This window comes from Mauremys reevesii, linkage group 1 (genome assembly GCF_016161935.1).
Source record: "Mauremys reevesii isolate NIE-2019 linkage group 1, ASM1616193v1, whole genome shotgun sequence".
In the NCBI taxonomy this organism is placed as follows: Eukaryota; Metazoa; Chordata; order Testudines; family Geoemydidae; genus Mauremys; species Mauremys reevesii.
This window is the reverse complement of record NC_052623.1, coordinates 16238226-16262071: the sequence shown is the minus strand read 5'-3', so window position 1 is coordinate 16262071 and position 23846 is coordinate 16238226. Positions and strand designations below refer to the sequence as shown.

Genomic DNA, 23846 nt, shown 5'->3' with positions numbered 1-23846 from the left:
CTGTAACCGGATAGAAGAGACACAGGGACGGGCTTGCTAGTTTTCATGTACAGCAACTTCAGAAAAAAACAGGTAATTCACTACAAGAACCTTGTTTTATTCTATTTTAACTTCTGCCTTTGTCCTAGGATTAGAGCCCTTTTCTCTGCTGTGAAACTGTACAAGATATTTGTACGACTGACACAGGGGGAGTTTGGGGATTTTTTCACTCTGCTTGAAATAACAGAAGCCACAGTCTGATAGAACCATGTCCCCACATGTTATTTTACCCACACATTATACACATGCAAGTAAATAAGCTGTCAGTAAACTCTGATGTGTTTTATAATGTTCTGATGAAGCCACAGGGGTTCAGCTGAGGCCTTAAATGACCTTTTGTCTTTTACGGCACTGGTTTTTGAACAGCAAGTTGAGGATACACCAAAGCACAATAATTTAAAGCATAGTGGAAAAAATGTAGCAACATCTATATTTGTTTTAAACAATTTGACAGTAAACACCAGAAAACCAGGCATAAAACATGATCCCATCAGTTAAACAATTTTTTCTTTGCATAGTGAATAGCTAATTCTCTATCTGTTTGATGCGCTGCCGTGTTTTAAAGATACGGGGAAGAAAACAGTTTACATCAAACTCATGTACAACATGGAGAGAGACCGTTCCGGTTTCTGAGCTACAGTTCAATCAGCGGACATGGCACAGGTTTGAGCTCATTGTGAAGATCTACCAAAGATCCCATACAGCCCGATCAGTGACTTGCTGGACCTTCATGTCCACATGCAAAAGTTGAACAAGGGATGGTCTTTAGTTTTCATCTCTCGTCCCCTTTAAAAATCATAAAGGATTGGTTTTGATGAAGTATTTTCCCACTGCACAGGACAAGCTCCTTATCAACCTTTCACTTGAAAGCTAGAAGAGGGCAAAGAGGTCCGGGAAGTCCAGCAGAGAGCACTGCAGGGCTATCTCCTTGATGCATGGCTAAAGGCCTGGTTTTAAAATCAGTTATAGTCTTTAAGGCTTCTATCTCCCCTTTGCTTTCATTGACAAAAGACAAAGAAGCACTTGATTAAGCTGTACTTCAAGACTAATCCATACTGCATGTACAATACCATTTGAAGAAAAAATACTGACAATATAGGACAGTGTTATACAATCATCTTTTGCACAATCCATTCTTTTGGCACTTTTCCTTCATTTGTTTACTGATGTCTGTAGTCACTAACCACCCTCCCAAAGAACCTTAATACATTTTTTTCACCCCATCTACAAATCTACTGAGTCAGAGTTGGTTTAAAGTCCTGTGGCATCTTTGGCAGATTCAGTCATTCACCTACTAAACAAAATCCCTAACCCCTTCTTGTCACAAGGAAGTGCAACAAGCAGTGCAATTACTTCACCAGCCACAGGGCCCCCACAGCTGAGCCCCATTTTAGCTTACAGGAGGGCAGTGAGGTGAGAGACTTTCACATTCTGGAAGAATTTGTACATGCCTTCACCTTCACGCAAAGTGCAGGGAGTAGGTTCAATTCCTTAGAGAATATTAGATCAGAAAGGAGGAGGATGCAAAACAATGGCCAAAATAGAGATTTTTTAAAATAAAATCTTTTGTTGTTTAGTGTCTCCAGACATGTGGAGATCTTTGACTCCATCCATGGTTCTGGTGTCTCCACCAGAGCTGCTGTTTTACTGATACTTCTCACTTGGCAATAGTTGCGACAAAGGAAGTGTAAATTTGCCCTTTGAATGCACGAAGGGCTGGCAACTTCTGCTGTTTGAAGTGCAGTTGTATACAGTACCCTATTTTTTTTACCCAAGCTTTTTGAGTAAATAATAAAAACACTGTTCATGTTACAGTAGTAAAACATTCCAACGGAGTCATCAACATTCCATCGACTCGAGTCTCCAGCCTCCCCAGCTAAGTGCACATGGAGATGCACAAACCAGGTGTCTGATCCAAAGCTCAGCAGCGTTAGTGGAAAGACTCCCATTGACTTCAGTGGACTTTGGATCAGGCGGTATGGGCCCAATCCTGCTCTCATTGACTTTAAAGGGAGTAGGACTGCGCCTATTCTAGCAAACTGGAAACTGTTCTTGATCTTTAAGCAACTAGATGGAGGATAAAATTGTAAATATAAACTGTAGTTTCCTTTTAAGAAAGGCTGAAATTAATGGACTAAAATCCTACACCATATTTTGTGGACAAGCACCCCTTGGAAATATTGAAACCAACCCTGCCACATTATTTAAAGATGCTACTGCAGACGAGTAATAATGTCTCATAAAAAAAAAAGTGACAGATTTTTAGGATCCACCGTTACTTCACAAGAGGATCCCAAAATCAAAGGCCTCCTTAAATAAATACTGATACAATGGACCATACTTTGTAAGGGCTTTTCTATGATGGTCCAGACCTGTACCCACTGAATCAATGGGAGCTTTGTATTAATTTCAATGGAATCAGGGCCTTGGATTAATCATGTAACAGTTGGCAGAGTAGGGCCCTTTGTGTGAACGACCCGTAGATAATAAAGTATGTAACAGACATTCTAGCATGGTTCTTTTCTATCAAGCTATGTTAGCTTGAGGAACTGTCCTGAGGCAATGGCTCCTGCACTTCCATTGAGACTCAGATTTAAAATAAAAAAACAAAATTAACACATGAAATGAACACACAAAACCCAAGTGTTTAAGTGACCTTTAAAAAAAAAAAAAAACACACAGAAGGACACTGGCCTAGGTGGGTAGGACTCAAAATCTCATTATAAGGAAAGATACATTCAGCTTGTGAAACCCACAGAAAGTGAGTTTCTCAAAAGCATTTTTGTTTAAAAAAAAAAGCCAGCAGCCAGGCCTAGAACAAGCCATGGTAATTGAGTAAGGAAGCCTGTTTCAAGATATTCACTCGGGTGGGGCGGGGTAAGGGGAAAAAAATCATGAATACACTTGGATAGTGTAAAAAAGCTTTTGCTCAGAACAAAAATAAAGGAAATTCAGGATTAAAGACTGTTGTTCCATCCTTAATGTACTCTGCTGTTCGCGAGTACTGATGAGACCAAATTTGACCATCAGTAACTCTGACCCATGCAAACCCATGGACTTCAATCAAGTTTCCTTCAAATTCACTGCTGGCTTAAGTGAGTGCAATGCAGGTCAAGTCACTGGAGTCGTATCAGCTTAAAATCAGCTGTGCATTTGGCCCAGAGAGGTTGCAAGTGTGTAACTAAGGGCAGAATTTCCTCTCCAAAGAGGATACAATAATACACAACCCATGAGCTACAACAGTTAGGCACAGCAGTCCAGTCTAAGAGAGTTCAGAAAGCCAGCATCAACTTCCTGGCTTCACATATTAGTTGAATAGCCAGTAGTTTGTGTGTGTTAATACGAGATATATATTATGTCATCATTACTACAAGATTTCTCAAAATGAAAGTGTCGATCTGTTGAAATATAGTATTTAAAATATATAAATTTTATCCATTAAAATATAAGATCTTTTTTTTAAAAAAAATCCAGTTTAAAGCAGTAAAAAGCTTCAGGGTCCTTGTAGTTATATGAATAAGTGGCAAGCCGGAGATGAAACCAATTCCTTCGTTGCCAGGAAGGCAAGCCATTCATCATCATTTAAGATGGAAGGAGAGAGCAAAAGACACGGCAGAAACAGATGAACTATTAAAATCCTTTTACATCAGCTTCTTATATGCTGCATTAGCAGAACCTCCCTGCACTCCACAGGTCAGCTGCAAGTTTTGCCAGCTGCTTGGTGTACTGCTGGGGCAGCGTGTTTCAGGTAGCTCTTTAAAATGCCAGCGTCACCTGGTATAAGGAGCAACAAGATATTAAACCAGCAGACTCACCTTTCTGAAGGGGGAAAAAACTCCACTGAAAGAACAGAAGATCCATCATCTAGGTCAGAAATTCAAGATTCAAAGAGTGACATTTTTGAGCCCATTACTGGTGGTAATCGAGAAAATTATTTCACTCAGTGAAACAATTGCAAGGACAGGCCTGAGGTGAAAGGGAGAAAAGCAGAGGTTCTTTGGAAAGGAAGGGCACCCATTAACAGTGAGCCTGGACATTTATCTTACCTAATGCACTGATCTATATTCCTTGCAATTGGTTCAAGAGAGAAAAACAAACACCCTCCATGATGCACGCAGGCAGATAGACTTCATCGGGCTGCTTAAAACATCAGAGTGATTTGGGCCAGACTGGCATTAAGCTCAACAGTGAAAGCCTTGTGGGAATTCTCACTTGGAAAGGGCTTCATGTGGTGATTGCCGCATGTGGGGTGGAGAACACGTTCTCCATTGGATACTGTCCTGGACCAGTCAAGAGTCCTGGGTTCTATTCCCAACTCTACCACTGACCCTGGGCAAGCTGATAGGCTGAAGTGTCAACTAACTGGATGCCACTGGTTTGGAGAGCCCCATTTCAGAGATCTAGGACCAAGAAACTTTAACAGTGCCAAGCACCCCCAGCTCCCAATGACTTCAACTGGAATGGGAGGGGCCCAAAATTAGCAGCCAAATTGTAACCTTTGTGCCTCAGTTTATACATCTCTAAAGTGAAGATAATGGCTACTTGCTGCTACCAAATGCTCTGAAACCTCTGGGTAAATAGTGCACTAAGTGCTAAGTAATACTACCAAGCGTGGCTGGTTTATACCTAGGGAATGAGCAGTACACGGGGCTCCCATGCTGCCACTGTCAAACGGATTCATTTGGGTGGCTTCCTTCCTTCCTGATGCTTCTCTTCCTAAATGTCCAAGATGAGCAAAACCACATTGCCTGGTTGGTTTCACCTTCATGCCATCCCAAGAGAGTGGGTTGGAAGTATTCACTTTGCCTTTTCTTTACAGCTCAGTTTTCTGCGATAATTACCAACATCGATTAACCAGTTTTCAACAATGCATTTTCCGTAAAATCCTTGGTTTGCATGTTTCCTACATTTCATTTGGTCTCATTACAATAACCTCTGATCTACGCTGTCTAATGTATTTCATTTTTTGTGCCCCTGGAAGGTGTTACTGAATCATATCCACTATCGGTGTATCCATTTGCTCCTTAGGACACAAAGGAGAAAGCATGGCTCATAACCTCTTTCTTAAGGGGTCCCATTGTTACAAGGTTATCACAAACCAGGGAGTTTACCTCACTATGGTATAACTTATGATCCATTCACAGTATCTGGCTGCAATATAAGGGAGAGTGTGAAACAGGCACAGGATTGGGGTGTTGGAGAGAAACAGTCTGGATGATTTATGTAAATATGTTTTCAATCCCTAATTTCTGTCTGACATGATGCAGCAGGCTGGACATTGGATTGACAAGGTCCTTATCATTGGGCTCATATACTCTTGGTATCCCATTGCCTTAGTAAGATGGTCACCACCAGCATTTAACTCAGAAATGTCACCTACTATGTTTAAGTACATTTCAGCGTATACATGGTGAGGATCAGTTGTCTTTCAGAGTGATGGACAAAACGGGACAGGTGAATTTTTGTTTTTAACCTGCAAGGACCCTGGCTTCAGCGTGAACTGGATCGAAAACGTCTTACCATCAAAAAGAAAAAAAAAATTTGTGGGTGGTAGTATGACAAGAAAATAGTTCCTCCTATAGGATATTTTGATAAACCTCATGTCCTCTACAAAAGGCAACATTGTTCCTAAGTGCTACTTTGCACCTGTAGTGCTCTTTGACCGCAAGAGATATTGATCTACTCTTCCTTTCCGCCTATCCATTGTCCTGTTTTCACTATCAAAAATTCGCTGCAGTTGTAAGGCCAGCCTCCTGTCTTCCTCCTCCTGCTGCAGCTTCTGTTCCATCTCCCTCACTAAAGGATCAGCTGTGGCCAAGCCCATCTCGCCAGCTGTCTGCCTCAGTCTTTTAACCGAACCATTCTGTTCCAAGTGCTTTGTTTTACAGTGTCTCTTTCGTCCTCGTCTCAGTGAAGGGGGCTGTTCGCCAATAACATTTTCAACAGAATTGCAGGTACCGTTTTGTACGTTGATCAATTCACTATTGTTCAGGTATTTAAGCTGCTTTTTTCCTGATGTCTTGACAGAAACCCCTAGCATACTGTTCCCTGGCAGCGCTGGGTTGACTCCAATTATTCTTCTTGTCTTAGCATTGGGGCAAAAATAATGACCAGATTTGTCCAGATATGAATTTGTTTTTACTTCAGACCCATCTGAAATTTGAGTGTTCAGAGAGATTCCATTTGACCTTGTATCTAGTTCAGAGAAACTGCCATCCATTGTTAAGGCCTGTGAACGGTTTTTCTTGTTACCAGTCCTTTCGAGCTTCACTTCACTGATCGAAGGGAAATAATCTAACTCTGTGTTTGTGTGTGCTGCAGAACCAGGTGGAATTTGATCATTTAACATTCGTGGCTGCTCTTTATTGGAGTTAGCAACGTCAGGAACCAGAAAGTCCTCTCCAGTCTCTGAAGCCAGAGATGTAAGGGTAGCTTTACAGAGAGTCTTTTTAATCTGGCGCTCCTGAAATATTTGCTCCCATTTTTTCAGGATTCTGGGACTAGCTTCATAGGTGGTTGGTTTCTGCAGGCTTCGGTTCAGGTTCCTTGGAGTAGACTTTATAATCAAAGGACTCAAGACTTTGCCGTCGGGAAGCCTCTTAGGAGGAGTGCATGGTGAGCAGACAATAGGTTTGAAATGATTCAGCTCTTCTGAGATACTGTCATTGCTCTCAGGGCTGATGGATCGCTCCGGCTTGTGCAGGATAGAGAGTGACGAAACGGAGTTGAAAACCGGGCGCTTTTCTGCTGTCAAATCTGGGGCAGAGAGACAGCGATTGTTCTGGGTGGATGACAAAACTCCAACGATGGGAGTTGACGCACTGGTCACTGATGGAACCTGTAAGACAAGTCATCGGGATTAGAAAGTTTGTCACTGTGGTGATCTAAAAAGAGGGGCCAGACTAAGAGTGAAATGGATGAATCTGCGAGAGAACAGAAGATGCTGCAAATCACAAACAATTAACTAGACCACTAGTTCCTAATCTTTCAGGCAACTGTACCTGTTTATCAGGCCACGATGCCTGCTGTACCAGCCAGCAGCTTCAGCCACCTTCTTCCGCCCGGGCCAGCGACTTCCTTATCCCACCATGTTAATAACGAGCACTAAGACCAGCCTTGGGGCTAGGCCCTGCAATCCTGCTTGCCTTCCATTCAGCTGTGCACTGTCTAATCTGGAATGCAGCCTGGGGTGCTCCAGATCCTGCAGCAAGTCAGACTAAGCGACTGTGGTTGATTAGAGCACATTGAAAGGCCCACAGGTAACCAGGGTGCACTGGAATCCAGAACAGCCTGGGTCCCAAATTCATCCTTGGCAGAATGGCTGTGCTTGGGACATCAAAGGAATGGAGAGTAGCTAGCCATAGTGTTGGCAAAAGCTTGAAGCACACGACAAAGAGAGGTTGATAACCATGGAACAGGTTCCTGACCCACAGTTTGAGAACCACTAGATTAGGTCATCTAAGAGGGTCCTTTTTTAGGACCATGGCCCATGACTGTGACCTCAGAGAGGTCCACAGTACTTTGGACCTTGTCAGAAAGACTATTTATGTCACCTGAGCAGGACCTACGGAGGATCTCCCCATCTTGCAAGCTGGGTTCCTCACCAAATGGCTATCCCAAGGATTCCTTAGGCTTCCGACAGTTACTGGATTCTTAGCATGATTTCCCCCCCCCCACTTGTGGAATGAAGATGAAGCAGAAGCTGAAGAGAAGGGGATTCAGTGCAGGAAGTGGACAGTCCCAGTAAAGGAGACAGATGCAGGCAGAAGATGGATGGTTCCTTATTCCTTCTTGAAAAAAGGGAAGCTCTGGAGAGAATGAGGTCATGAAGATCTCTCGCTGGACAGGGAGATGTGGAGGAAGAGTGGAGCTTCCCTTTGGTGACTGGAGACAGGGCCGCCCAGAGGATTCAGGGGGCCTGGGGCAAAGCAGGGGAGTGGACATAAAAAAAGGTGCCACCCGCTGCAGCGCTTGTACTCACCGGGCGGCGCTCCGAGTCTTCGGCAGCGGCGGTGGCGAGTCCTTCGCTTGCTCCGCTTCTTCAGCAGCACTGAAGGGCCCGCCGCCGAAGTGCTGCCGAAGACCCGGACTGCTGCCGGGTGAGTAAAAATTAAAAAGGTGCCTCTAGCCAGGGAAGGGATTCTCGGCCAGGGCTCGCGGGACCCCGGGCCTGGGGCAAATTGCCCCACTTGCCCCTCCCTCTGGGTGGCCCTGACTGGAGGTGAAGGCTCAGATGGACGTAAGGTGCAGTGGGAGAGAGGAAGGCTCTGGAGCAAGAGCTCAGCCAATGGCTGCAAGGGACACCCCATCTCCATGCAGGAAGACTCAGCAGAGAGTGTAGGGAAGGTAGGAGAAGAGCCAAAGGGCCACAGGTCTCATAAGAAGGCCCTACCACTGAAGCCCTTTGAAACATGCTACATCCCCATCTCCTACCTTGACCGGGCTGGGCCTCCTGAAGTGGACATGAGGCACCTGATACTTGGTGTGACTGGATTAGGTAACACTGACTGAATCCACTGTGTTGTATGATGCTGCTGCCAGGCACCAGGAGCCTGCAGGCCAGAGAGGCAGAAAATGGCCCAGTACGTGGAAAGCAGTAGTGGACTAAATGCCCAGAGTGATATCAATCAAATTGCTGATGCTAGGGAGACCAAATCCTGGGGCTGATGGTGCTACAAAGGCCTTAGAGTCTCAGAAATTGTGCAAAGGAAGAAGTCTGCCAGATATGCAACAGCAGCCCAGTAATTAGGCTGGAACAGCAGGTGGACATTTGCCGGAGAAAATCATGGGTTGGATTTTCAGAGGTGCTTAGTAGCCACAACTCTTACTGAAGCCCATCTGTGCCACAGGCTCCCTCTGCTGGGCCTGTAGCACCAGTTCATTCACAAAAAGAGCCCCACTGACTTCAGCAAGAGCAAGACTAGACCAACCGTTCCTAGAGAGGCGATGTTCATCAGTGATGGTGCACAAGGAAGGAGACAGTGACCAGGTCAACAATGATCATTTCTGCTCCACTTTAAAACTGATCTGCAAGGGGTGCGTGGCGGGGGTGGTGGAATAACTTTTCGCTAAAATGCAGAGGTTAAAAAGTAGTTTGGGGGTGGAATGGAGACAGTCTTTTTCCAGCTTGTGAGATTTGTTTTTTAAACAACCAGTGCATCAGGTTTGAAAATAAATCTGATTCACAAAAAAGGAAATGGGAGTACCCTTCGAATTCCCTGTTACCACATGATGCTAGGGAAAAAGTGTGTGTGTGTTGTCCATTTTTCCGTTCAATTCCTTCCAACCTGGACTGGAAGTCAGCTCCTGCTGTAAGTCGTAAGGGACTGATTAGCCATACGGATTTAACATCACGCCTCTGCCGACAACAATTGTTTTGACCGATAGATGATCTCCAAGTAACTGTCACTGTATAGCCTTCAACAACATTTCTATGATATGTACAAACTTCTCCCTCACTGGATGGACAGATTTCCAAAAACATCTGGTACCTTTGTTCTGTTTGCTGGGGCTGATCTCTGCCTGCTCTTTGATCGATCTTGAATGGTGTCATTGCAACTCTGACTCCTTTCCAGTTTGGAGGTTAGGTTCCTAAAAAACAGGGATATGTAAAACATTATCTGTGTGTATTACCTTAAAACAGCAAATTTCATGGCATCGTCAAGCTGGGCACATAGCTCATTCTGCTTATGTGCACCAGTTACCTGTGTCATGCAGGAGGCAGAGGTAGCCACCAAGACAGACTCTAGCTTGCACAGGACACCTCCCAACTACCAGAGCAGGGGGAACTTGGAGGAAGATGATGACTGATCTGTTTGCTGGGTCACTGCAACAACACACTGCTCTACACCCAGGCCTTATGGCAAAGCCACAGTTTAGCCCTGAATAAATGCATGACATTAAAGAAACCCTTGTCCTGTCCTACCCAATCTCCCCCACTTGGTACACTTGATGCAACCAAGGAGAGTAAATTTGTATAAGCAGCTCCTTGGAACAGGGGCCCGTTCTTGGCATTGGTGCTGTAAAGTGCCCTGCCACTTTTGAGACCCGTATAAACAAACGTTTTTATATATGACCCTACTCTGTAGATCTTTATAGAGTACAGAGACCGTAAATGTAATGAATTTTACAATACAGCCTTCAAAGGACACATACCCAATGCATCAATCCTCAAGAATTCTATGGCAACCGTGGGACAAATTGGTCCTATTCACGATCAAAGATTTAGAAAAACTAACCTATGAGAAAAGGTTAAAAAAACTGGGCATGTTTAGTCTTGAGAAACGCAGACTGAGGGGTGACCTGATAAGTCTACAAATACATTAAGGGCTGTTATAAAGAGAATGTTGATTGTTCTCCATGTCCACTGAAGATAGGACAAGTAGTAATGGGCTTAATCTGCAGCAGGGGAGTTTTAGATATCAACTAGAGCTAATAGTTAAGCACTGGAACAGGCTTCCAAGGGAGGTTTGGAATCCCCGTCATTACAGGTTTTTAGAAAAGGTTGGACAAACACTTGTCAGGGATGGTCCAGGTTTACTTGGTCCTGCCTCAGTGCAGAGGGCTGGACTTGATGACCTCTTGGAAGTCCCTTCCAGCCCTACATTTCTATGGATTCTATGATTATATTTTACCAATTACTCAATACTAAGTTTTCTAAAACAGCAATAACTTATTTTGGGCTGCAGGGCCGGCTTTAGGCCAATTCCACCAATTCCCCCGAAAATCGGGCCCCGCACCTAAGAGGGCCCCACGCCCAGTGGCAGGGCCGCCGGGGAGGTGGGGGGCAAGTGGCCGAGAATCCCTTCCCTGGCTAGAGGCTCCTTTTTAATTTTTACTCACCCAGCGGCGCTCCAGGTCTTCGGCAGCGGGTCCTTCACTCGCTCCGGGTCTTCGGCAGCACTTCGGCGGCGGGTCCTTCAGTGCCGCCGAAGACCCAGAGCGAGTGAAGGACCTGCCGCCGAAGACTAGGAGCGCCACCCGGTGAGTACAAGCCCCATGTGGCTTTTTACGTTTTTTTTTTAAGTCATCCCTGCCGGGGCCCCGTCGAAACTGTTTGAATCGGGCCCCGCACTTCCTAAAGCCGGCCCTGTTGGGCTGTGGTGACTGTTTGAATTAGATTTAAGTACTTCAGGGACGTTTAGAACAAAAAAATGAATTGAGCAATATTTATATTCGTAATGGACAGCCAGTGTGAACTAAGTCTGTTTCTTACCCTGTCAGAAAGGCGAAAGAATAGGCACTGCCTTTGGAGACAAAAGCCGACCGATGTGTGTGTTTGCTCCGGAATGGTTCTTCATTCTCTGAATCCGAGAGGCGTTCTGGAAACTGAAGTTAATAAAGGAAGAATCAGCTGGCATACACAAAAAAGTCACTCAGGAAATAGTTATTTTTCCTTGGGAAAATGTTTCAAGTCTCCAAAAGCCCATGTAGTGGCGACATTTGAAGTATGTAAAGAACAGAATGGGACTGCCAGCTAGCGTATAGTGTCATAGATCTATTAACTTCCCTTGAGCTAGAGTAATTTATGTCAGCTGAAGATCTGGCCTAATGTTTTTGCCACTTAGAAAAAAAAAATGAACTCATATGAGCAGCTGTGGTTCAGTGACGCACATTTCATTATCAAATGCTACCGGACTCAGAGCCCATAGTAATTCATCCAGCAAACAATACTAAGGGAGCAATAGTTTGATATCAGCATAACCTTTTATCAGCCGTAAACTATTATATGGTGCTTTCCATGCAGTCTGTGACTGATATGGGCAACAGCCAAAGCTAAACAAGAAGTTACTCTTTTACCTTGCTGACATACAGTCCCGATGACTCGTATTGTATATATTTGTAGATGTGTATTTCTACAAGTCTGTATATGTGTGTGTGTGTGAGAGAGAGAGAGAATACATGCAGTGGTATGGGTTGCTATACAGGTGTTTGAAATGACCACGTTACTCTTGAGTGGGGAAGCCAGAAGCGAGTTAAACAGGCCACTCCAAGTGGGAGTCAATAAAACCTTCATTCCACATCATCCCGTATTCCAAAAATGTCACATGTATTACAGATAAATTATTTTAGGAATGCTTTAGAGAGACTTTTTAAAACGTTACTGGGACTGTTTCTTGTATTCCTTCCCCCTAGAGCCAGGTGCCTTCGTCACTATGGAATCTAAATGTACAATGCACGGAAGAGTTATTCAAACCTCTAAAAGATGACCTACGGTAGGTTTTCTATAGCTAAAAATACAACTGTACAGTCTGGTATCTCAGGTCCTTCAAACAAGTTCTCTTGGGAAGCTACAGCTTTATAAGAACAGCTACACTGGATCAGACCAAAGGTCCATCTAGCCCAGTATCCTGTCTTCCGACCATGGCCAATGCCAAGTGCCCCAGAGGGAATGAACAGAACAGGTAATCATCAAGTGATCCATCCCCTGTCGCCCATTACAGCTTCTGGCAAACAGGCTAGGGACACCCTCCTTCCAATGACATATAGCTCCTAGTGTCAACTGTGCAAGAGTTGTAAAAAATGATCTAATGTCTCCATCTAGAAAAGTAATTAATGATCCAGGACTGAATCCTGTCAGTCCTGGGTACGTTTAATGCTGTATCTGGGATGGGAACAGTGTAGTATTTACTTACACATTCTTGATTCATTTTAAGCATTAGTGGTTCATCTTTTTTTTGCTGTTCTTCCATTTTTCTTTTTCCCACTTCCATGTCTTCTAGAATTAGCTTGTGGATCAGATCCTCAGACGTTTTTTCCTCTTGTAATTTTTCTTCCCTCAACTAGCAGTAAAATAACAAAGGAGACAATATACTTGAAACAGGCTGTTAATACAGGCAATGTATTTGTTGAATTAAACATGGAACTGGGAGCCAGAAAATCCTGTATTCTAATCCTGGTTTCTTACAATGATTCACTGTAGGAAAGTCCCTTAATCTTGCCACATGCCTCAGTTTCCCCATCCATAAATAGGGCCATCACTTCACAGGAGTGTTCTGAGGACAAGTTTTTGAGAAGTGTTTTGACACTAAAAGGTAATAAACGGTAATAATTGGAGATATACCAATCTCCTAGAACTGGAAGGTCATCTAGTCCAGCCCCCTGCCTTCACTAGCAGGACCAATTTTTTCCCCTGATCCTTAAATGGCCCCCTCAAGGATTGAACTCATAACCCTGGGTTTAGCAGGCCAATGCTCAAACCACTGAGCTATCCCTCCCCCCCTAACACGCACTATTAAGTACCAAGGCTATTATTGTCTTTACACATCTTAAACTGGTAGTGGCGTTGTTAGGACCAGTATTTGACACAGCCTTTTTCCTTGCATCTGTTTGTAAAGCATGACAAATAGTTCCATCTACATTAAGACGGTCACTTATATGTGATCCTACGACAAAGGTGCAATGTGGAAACATACAATACAGAGAGAGAGAGAGAGAGAGAGAGAGAGAACCCTCCCTCAAGCAAAGATTTCTGTTTTGATCTTCAAAGGGGTTACAATGAAGTGTATTCAGTTTGTTAGACACACTGCCAGTATCCTTTAAATTAATCTTCACCAAGGTTACAGCGCTGCCTCCCACACCCAATACTGGAGTTTACAGACAAATGTTGGCAGGAAGCGCTTAGTGCATCAACACCACAGTTTGGGGGTGCCCAAAGTCTGGGGTGGGGGAGCATTTGATATTTAATCAATCAATAGTAAATATTTGCCGATGTGATCACAGTAGATGTTCTTTAAAGCCGTAAGGTACTGCAGCTCTCCAGTGCTTTGATTTTCTATTCTCATGCTTCCTTTTTGAGTGCTCTCCTCCTTCCCCGCCACCACCTCTAAATTTGGTCTAGGAGAATAAGAAAATCGAGCTTTTGAGCAGTGAATATTTTCCCCACAGTTTCTAGACTTCTCCCACTTTTAGGCTTTCACCAGTATCTTGGTCCATAGAGATCGGCTCCAAAAAAAAAAAAAAAAAAAAATCCTGAGGGGTTGTGATGATTTGTTCATCATTAAACAGAACTGTTAATTCCAACTACAATGTCTTAACTGCCATATTTTCTGGTTCTCCTTTAGTCATCAGTTTGTTGCGTATCCTTTCCTGGCTATCAAGGTGTCTTTAATTTACAGAACAAATAAAATTAGCCAACAAACACGCTAAAAATTTTAATGACTGGAAAAATACTTAAGTGAAAAATTGTATTTTTAATGTAGAATATTTCATAACATACTAATACATAGTATTTAAACTAGTATAATGAAGTGTCCTAAATACTTTGGAGATATGCACAAAGCCCCTGCCTTGAAGAGTTTACAATCTATGGCCCCAATCCTGCAAGTGTATCTGTGCACGCAGAATCCAAATGAAGTCGGAGAGCTCCATACAGAGTTCTCATTACAGGATCTGAGCCTAGAAAGGCAACGTACAAACACTGGAGCGGGGTGGGGGGTAGGGGAGTGAAGAAAGAAGGGCAGAAACAGGAGCAATAATTGTATGACCAAATGCTGAAGTTGGGGTTGAGGGTACATTCTTTCGATGCATGGTTTGTTAATACTTCTCAGGAGATGACTAAAGTAATTGGTCTGAGTAATACAGAACCTTTTTACAGGACTCATATCAAGTCTTTACTCAGTAATGGGAAGTGTGAATTCAAAGGAGTCTGCTCTATTTGTTTTACTATGGGACACAATCTCAGAGGTTCATGAGTCCTGTATATAATGATTTAAATAGGGGTAAATAAACCAGGATTTTTAAAAGTTATTTCTGGCAGTCTGTCCGAAATCCTCCCCACATCTTCCATTCCTTCTCCCCCAAAATTTGTAGAAATCCACATGGAATTATCCATTTGTCTCCTATATGATAATATTTGGATTTTATTTTAACGGTCAAGTACAGTGAGACATACAAGAATGTTTAAAAACTTATCAGCTTACTGAAACAGACCATAAAGAGGTGCAAACATAACCTTCGTCAACAGAAAACACTCAGGGCTCTCTTCTTTGGATATTAAGAACAGCAGAGATCTACAAAAATCTTACAAAAAGAAAAAAGCATCTCTTGTTGACAAAGACTTTTTGTGCTCTGTTTTGGAGACCATATATATCTCCCGCAAGCCAAAGAGTTAATGTTGGCATCCAATAACATATTCGTACAAAGGTAACAGAGCTTTGTTTCCATTTGACTTAGAAGTATGCAAAGTTTGCCCTACAGTATAAAGTTTGGAAGCCAATAGCTCCAAATTTGGCTTGGAAGTTACTCTCCATGTACCCTTCCCCAGATATACCCATTTGGATGTAGTAGCTTCTGCAACTAGCAGGTTTCTCTAACCTGGAGGAGGGAAAAATGGGGAAAGCAAAAAAAAAACAACAACCCACCACCAGAGCAGAAACAACCCATATTCTAATTAATGGAAGACTGCCTGGGAATTTAGGCCCAAATTTTCTGTTTGAATGCAAACAGCCCAGGGAAGAATTTGCAACAAGAACACTGCAATCACTGTGTTATAAGGCACAAGGAAAAGAAAAAGCGAAACAGACGACCTTACTTGTAACACCCAACTTGTGAGAAATAAAAAAAAAAATAGGTTCCTAGAAGTTTTAGTTTTGATAATCTCAGCTGCTATTAGTAATGATAAGTAACAGCTCTTATTTTAACCTAGCTACCCTTTTAATATCCCAGAGGCCCTGCTCACTATGCTCAGAGCTTCAGAGAATAATCCCTTGCAAGTAATCCGAAGGAAAATGGTTTGTTTTTTAAGGTGATCAGATTTCTCATTTCTTGATATCAGAAATACTATTCCTATACGCTCACCATATATTTCCAGAATCTGTGAAACTCACATTTGACATCTTCTCTTCCTTGAACCTGTCCAGGTTTACGTAGTCTTTAAAGGTGCCCTCTTCTTAGGTGAAACTGCTCTGTCTACCCCGCTGCTGAAAAGTGACATGTCAGCACATGCCCCAGGTAGGAGTTTCCCTCCTGATTACAGAGTTTCCAAGGAAAAAACTGTTGTGTGAAGAGAACTGGATGCAACTATGGATTTACTCAATATTACAAGGCCTCCTCACCTCAGCAAAATAAAAGTACCCAAAGCAAGCTGCTCAAAACAAGAAAATCATCTTTTTTTTTTTGCTTAGTAAGATGAAAAACAAATGTGTAACTTTACAGTGTGCCGGTTTATCCTGAAACAAAGTCATCCATACTGACAAGAATAGTATTTTACTGTATTATCTAAATCTAATCAACACTCTTCAGTAAAATAAATGGAGGGAGGGAAGAAAGAAGGAAAGAAAGACTACATTGCATTCAACTGCAAGGGTTAAACTAGGGTCAATATTTAGACTTTCTACGGTGCCTTATATCTTAAAGAAAAATGTAAACACTTTAAACAATTATTACTCACACTTATAAGGAAGGTAAGCAAGTATCATCCCCATTTTACAGGTAGGGAAACTGAGACAGGTTAAGTGACTTGCTCTAGATCACAGAGGGAGTCTAAGGGTCTGTCTACACTGGCAAAGTTACATCACTGGCAGTTATATCGCCACTCAGAGAGCACTGAAGAGAAACCGATGTGTGTTCACACTGTCAGCTGCCTGTGCAATAGAATGTTCACACTTGTGGCACTTGCAGTGATATCTGGAGCGGTGCACTCTGGGCAGCTATCCCACAGAGCACCTCTTCCTCTTCTGCCACAAAGAGTTGTGAGAAGGTGGAGGGGGTCGCGGAGCATCCTGGGTACCGTCCCAATGTCCCGTGATGCATTGCTTCGCATCCCAGCAATCCCTGTGCTTCTGTCCGCATTTGGCGCCCTCTTTCAACTGTGTACTGCGTGCTCTGCCTCTTCTGCCTGCAGGAATGGATCCCGCACTGCTGACCAACATGCTGCTCACTCTCACTAACACATCACGAGTGGCAGTGGAGATATTCCTTAAACTACAAAGGCAAAAGGAGTGTGACATTGATCTTGCCACGCGTAGTAGCTACGACATGAGATTGCTTGTGGCATTCACGGAGGTGCTGACCACAGTGGAACACCGCTTTTAGGCTTGGGAAACAAGCACTGAGTGGTGGGATCATATCGTCATGCACGTGTGGAATGACTAGCAGTGGCTGCAGAACTTTCAGAAAGCCACGTTCATGGGACTGTGTGATCTCGCCCCAGCCCTGAGGCACAAGGACACGAGAATGAGAGCTGCCCTGTCGTTGGAGAAACGTGTGGTGATTGCACTGTGGAAGCTGGCTACTCCAGACCGCTACCGATGGGTTGCTAACCAGTTCAGACTGGAAAAGCAGACTGTTGGAATCGTGTTGATGGAAGTGTGCAGGACCAAATTGCATCCTGCTCCAAAAGACCATGACTCTGGGCAATGTGCATGACATTGTGGATGGCTTTGAACAAATGGGCTTCTCTAACTGTGGAGGGGCGATAGATGACATGCATATTCCAGTTCTGGCACCAGACCACCTAGCCACCAAGTACATTAACTGGAAGGGGTACTTCTCAATGGTTCTCCAGGCACCTGTGGATCACCGTGGGCATTTCACAGACATTAAAGCAGACTGGTCTAGAAAGGTGCATGACGCACGCATCTTTCAGAACACTGGCCTGTTGAGGAAGCTGCAAGCAGGGACTTTCTTCTCGGACCAGAAGATCACCGTAGGGGAAGTCAAAATGCCCATTGTGATCCTGGGAGATGCTGCCTACCCCTTAATACCGTTGATTATGAAGTCATGCATGGAGCACCTCGACAGCAGCAAGAAGCGTTTCAACAACAGGCTGAGCAAGTGCAGAATGACAGTTGAGTGTGCTTTTGGCAATTTAAAAGCCTGTGGGTGCTACCTATATGGGAGGCTGGACCTGGCCGATGACAATATTCTGATGCTTACAGCCACATGCTGTACGCTCCATATTTGTGAAGGGAAGAGTGAAAGCTTCATTCAGGGCTGGACTGCAGAGGCTCAGCGCCTGGAGGCTGAATTTGAACAGCCGGAGACCAGGGCTATTAGAGGGGTGCAGCGCAGGGCCATAAGGGTCAGGGATGCCTTGAGGCAGCAATTTGAAGCTGAAAGCCACTAATATTTGTTGCTATGCTCAGGAGTGCAGTGCTTGTAATGCTTGGAGGCAACTGTGATTGGTGCAGACGATGCACTGTGAAGGTGTAAGAAAACTGCCTGTTGCTTTGCAGGGCTCTGTTTGCTTTCAATGAATGGAATAAAGGTTGCTTTCAAACCAATAAAAGAATTCTTTTATTAAAAAACAACAACGGGAGGGGAGAGAGACAAACAAAAAAAATAATCAGCACTGTGGAAGATGGGGGAAGGGAGAATCCCAGGAGGTGACGGTTAAAGGTTTGTGTATGTCCAGGTAGCATATGCAACCTTGTCCTTTGGAGTACGGTGCAGCGGGTACTGTACTTCAGCAGGGCTAAAGTGCAGAGGGACGGGTGTTGAGTGCAGTGGGTACTGGGAGTCCGCAGGGCTGGACTGTGATGGGGCAGGAGTGGAATGCAGTGGGTACAGACTGGAGCCAGGAGGTTGATAGGAGTGTGTTGGCGGTGTCTGAGGGGCGCATGGGAAAGAGTTTTGCGACAGTGGCTGCAGGGGAGGGTGGGCACGGAGCTGCTCGGTTTGCAGCGCTAGTATCGCTTGCAGCGTGTCTGCTTGGTGCTCCGTAATGTTTAAGAGCCGCTCCGTAGCTTCGTTCTGGCACACTGCATTCTCCTTTTGGTTCCTCTTCTCGCTGTCCCGCCACTCTTTCAATTCTTGGTTTTTGGCCGCAGAGTGCATCGTGATATAACGCAGAAAGTCCTCCTTAGTTCTTCATGGCCGCTTTCTAATTCTGCGCAGCCGTTCAACGCCGATAAAGAGGGAGGCTGGGCTCCGAAGGTCATATATGTGAAGCCAAAATGCAACATTTTACAGAAGCAGTATTGTCTGCAACACACAGATCACGGATTCAGTGATTTAAAACACAGCCACTATTCACATACCTATCACTAACTGGCTGACCCCAGGCAAGCACATATGAGCCACAAGACCCCCAAAATGGTAACTGCAGTGTTCCAGGACCGTACTGTTCACTGGGCATGTAGCTCTTGGGGAGAGCCAGCACTGTAGGGGGGCTTTATAATCATTACTGTCCCCACATTTTCCACAGGCTGTGTTCATTATGGAAGATCTCTCGCTGCTGAGGGTGAGCACAGAATCAAAGGAGGGTCTTCTCCAAGCCTGCGGCTTCCACCCTGGCCCTTATGTGGCTTGTGTGTGTGCGCAGCAATCCCCCCCCCCACACACATATTGACAGCAGAGTGGCACGGGAAAGTTAGCCTTCATGGGGCAAGAAACAAAGCAGCTCTGCCAAAGAACTTGCGGCAGCGGATTGCCCAGTATCTCCACAAGAGTTTCCTGGAGATCTCTAAGGTAGATTCCCGTGAGGTGAGGGAGTCAATCAATACCCTGCTCCGCCATTCAGCCTAGGCATGCGGTGGTACGCGCATCATACAGACACAAGCCTGCTTTCTACAACCCTCCTGTCCCCAACAACTTGCTTCAGCAATTCCCAAAATCAAAGCCACTTACCAGAAGCCTCCTCTCCTGTTTGCGCTTCGCCAAGCTCTGACAGCTGTGACTGGCAAGCCTCCTCCGGGGTAGAGAAGAGCTCCTGGCTGCATGCACCTCTGACCTCCGAGTCGTCCTCTGCCTCTGGGTCCTCCTCTCCCTCCACATCCTCGTCCAAGATTTCCTCCTCCTGGCTCGGTCCACTCTCGACTGGCATGTGATCCACCGAAGAATCCACAGTGGCCTTCTCAGTGGACGTGGGGTCGCCGTTGAGTATTGCATCCAGCTCTTTGTAGAACCGGCAGCTTGTGGGCGCAGCACTGGAGAGGCAGCTTGCCTCCCACACCTTGTGGTAGGCGTTCCGCAGCGCCTACACTTTGACCCTGCACTGCAGTGTGTCCCTGTCATGGCCCCTTTCTGCATGCATCATGAAATCTGTCCGTAGGCATCATAATTCCTACGCCTGGAGCACAGCTGGGACTGGACAGCCTCCTCTCCCCAAATGCTGATGAGGTCCAGCAACTCAGCACTGCTCCAAGTGGGGGATTGCATGATGCGTGAAGCCTGAAAAGATGCACTGAGACCAATGCATGCATCACCAAGCAAACAGGAAGGGGACTTTCAAACTTCCCAAGGTATTTAAGGGGTGGGGCTCATGGTTGCTCACCTGAGGGCAGGGCAGTAGAGTTCACACCGATGACCAGAGAGGGGAGAACAGGCATTGTGGGACACCTCCCGGAGGCCAACTGCAGCACTGTAATCAACCAGGGTGTCTACACTGGCACCGCAGCGCTGTACCCCCAGCGCAGAAAGCTGTACGCCTCTCAGGTGTTTTTTTTACTGCGCTGCAACTGCGCAGTTTCTGTGCACTAAGTGGCTGGGCACTGTGTACACTTCGGGAGTTACATCGCAGAAAGCTGCTTTACTGCACAGAAACTTGCCAATGTAGACAAGGCCAAAGTTAGATATGGGATCTGAACGCAAGAGTCTGGGCTCCCACATACATTTTTAAATAATTTTGGCCACTGAAAAAGGAACTGGGGACCACAAATAAGGAACCACCCTCAGTTTCATGTCATGTTGCCCCTAGTGTTCAGGACTATCCAAATGATGATACCTATCTCATAGAGCTGGAAGGGACCCTGAAAGGTCATTGAGTCCAGCCACCTGCCTTCACTAGCAGGACCAAGTACTGATTTTGCCCCAGCTCCCTAAGTGGCCCCCTCAAGGACTGAACTCACAACCCTGGGTTTAGCAGGCCAGTGCTCAAACCACTGAGCTATCCCTCCCCCCAAAGCAATATTATGAAACTCTTGTTACAAGAGTTTGAGGGATAGTATTTAGCCCTCAAAATTTTACTTAGCTTAAAAATGTTTTCTCTTTTTAAAGTTGTGTATTGGTTACATAAGGTTTGGTGACAAGTGATAGAGAATTTTCTCAACTGACAACCTGTCAGAAGGATTATATTGTTCTTTGCTCACAGGATGAGATTTGGGGAGTATCCCCAATCCCCTCCTCTTTCAGATGAGGGGATGAAAGGGTATGTACATGTTGTGAAGGGAAGGAAGCAGGGTTCCAGTCTGGCAGTGAACAAAGACTGAAAAGAGGAAGATAGATGAACCATCAGGCCAAATAGGAATAAGACAAAAAATTCTATCCTCAAAACACACAAGTGGAATAGTCAAAATGCCAGAAGCACATTAAAATACTTGTCCTTTTTGCTGCAGTGGAAATGAGAAGGATTGCTATCAATTTTTTTCAGGTCAATAAAGAGTTACAAAAAGATCTCAGAATGATCTATAGCTGCTGCAACATTACTATGATTAAAAATGGGCTTATTACACTGAACTTCAAATAAAATATATATTAAAAAAAATCAAGACTCCAAACACCCAAACACACTCAGCAGCATTAGATTAGGTCTGCTGCACACTCAATACTTGTTGACTGACCAGAGCTATGCAAAGGACTACAAATCAGCTATAAATTCACTAACCAGAAGACGTATCCTGCACAGTGACGGTGCTCACATAAAAGGTTGTGGAACGTGGGGAGGAGGATGGGTGAGTCCCCCCAGAAGTTCCAGGCATTTAGCGGTTTGGAGGAGCAAAATCAGATGTCAGAATTAACATCCCATTGAAATGCACTGAGGCACTTCAAACCCCTGTAGTTACCAGAGGCCACTGTAGCTGAGGGTGGAATAGCAGCGATCAAACAAAGTTGCTAGTAGATGGTGGAAGAAAGATATTCCCTCAAGCCCAGCAGAAATCCCCGGTACACATCCTAATTGGTTGGGCTGTGCGCTGAGGCCAGGATTTGGGCTATTTGTAGTTCACACAATTCAGATTCAGGAAGAAAAACTGCATCTAGTCACATCTCCTTGGAGACAGATAGACACAAACACACAAAACCAGTGAAAAATTAAATTATGCAGAAATGATGAGTAAGCCCCATATCTCACCAGCGAAGGTCTCCTCCTCACCATTAGGAAGTAGATTTATAAAATCCTGGCGTGGCTGATACTTTAGACCTCCACCAAACGTTACATTCATTTTTTTAAGCCAAGAGGCTCAGTTATAAAATATTCATCTTTAAGTTTGTTTGTGTTTTAAGTTGTAATTTCCTAACTATAGTGGTGTCCATTTAAGTTAACTGATAAATTAGACATTTACGTGAATAAAATCTCTATGCACCTAATTTTTTACCAAATTCCCGACAGTGGTAAAAATGTCAGAAGTCGTTGCACTTTGTTTACACTAGAGGCTTGTCTAAGATAGAGAAATCATTTGATTGTAGCATCCCTCAGTTGACTGATTCACACCTTGCATCCACTTGCAAATGTGTCTGAAATCAAGTTAAAAGACCACAATCAATAACTCCTAGGGACAAAGCCTCAATCAACTGAAGCTCTACTGACTGTGTGTCACTGAGGCAACTCACTGCTAAAATCAGTGCAATCACCTCTTCCAGATGTCACTCTTAACCTTAACTCTGCCCCTTTGTATGTATGCATTACACTGGTCTTCAGAGGATGCTGAATTCTTCAAATGAAGACTGCAAGGATTATTTCATTAGAAAAATGTATTTCCCTCCCTTTGCAGATATGCATATATACTATCCTTATCAAAAACAGCTAAACTACTTTTGGTCAAGCTTTACCAAAATAAATAAATAAAATAAACAAACCAACCACACCACACCCCAAAATCCCACCTTTGCGCAGCCCCAATCCAGCAAATGGATCTGTTGTCAGAGGCCCTTGCTCTTGTGTGGAGCCCTGTTGAAATAAACAGGGTTCTGCATGCGTCCACACTAGCAGGTCTGATTATAGGATCAGGGCTTATGCCTGGAAAAAATGGAAGTTTCAGAAAGTTATGAATAACTCAGAACTGGGGGTGGAGGGGTTAGAATAGAAACTATTATCCTAGCTTAACTACAGCAGTCACTGCCCCATTATGATATTTCTAGAATAATGACTAGCCACAGGAGATATTTAGGGTTACAGTTCAGTCATTTCAGTGATTTGTGGGTAAAAAAATGCTTCTTCTTTTAAAAAAGGGACCACCACCCCCCCGGTTATTTAAGTCCAAAAGGGCTGAATGGATTCTCCTCAAATTTTTTTGAGTTCATCTTTTGGCTAAGACGAAGCTTTCAATGCTTGTGTTTGCCAGATTAAGATTCTGAAAGAGTTATAGTAGGAGAGGGGGAGATTTTACTGCAACTAGCTTTGCAAACCTATTACATTCATCATAGCTCATTCTTCTATAAACCCTGTATAGCAAAGATGGTAGAACTGCATCAAGCAGGTACATTTTCACCTTTTGGAAGGCAAATGAAGGCCGGTCAACACTACAAAGTTACATGGACGTATGTTGCCTTGCATTGACCTATTTGCACGTCTACTCTTAAAATTCACCTCCAGCCAATGTAAGTGCCTAGTTACTGTGCTATAGTAAAACCACCTCCCTTAATGGAATGGAACCACGATTGACCTACTGGGGTCAATCAGAGCAAGTGCAACCCTAACAGTTCTCCAGCAGCTATCCCACAATGCCCCATTCCTTGTGACAGTGACTGTTCTGGTCACAATTGTATACTCCACTGCCCAGGGGTCCCAGAGACCTGAAGCCATCCCTGCTTTACGTCCCCATGAGTATTTTTGAAATGCTGTTTCCTGACTGACCACTTGGCAGGCAGACCTAGCAACCCTCCCTTCTTGAGTGCAATTGCCCAACCAACCACGCCAGCTCCATGCACTA

The 23846-nt window shown here is 44.4% G+C and overlaps 1 protein-coding gene across 1 annotated transcript in view; it reads right to left on the bottom strand.

The window, feature by feature from the left end:
* Positions 1–453: 453 nt before the first annotated feature.
* RNF169 (ring finger protein 169) overlaps positions 454–23846 on the bottom strand; it is a 40488-nt gene continuing 17095 nt past the window's right edge. The window contains exons 3-6 of the mRNA XM_039532963.1: positions 12675–12821; positions 11255–11367; positions 9531–9630; positions 454–6877 (exon numbers count right to left, since the gene is read on the bottom strand). Of these exons, the coding sequence (XP_039388897.1) occupies positions 5675–6877; positions 9531–9630; positions 11255–11367; positions 12675–12821 (1563 nt within the window). The 3' untranslated portion in view covers positions 454–5674. The remainder of the gene's footprint in view (positions 6878–9530; positions 9631–11254; positions 11368–12674; positions 12822–23846) is intronic.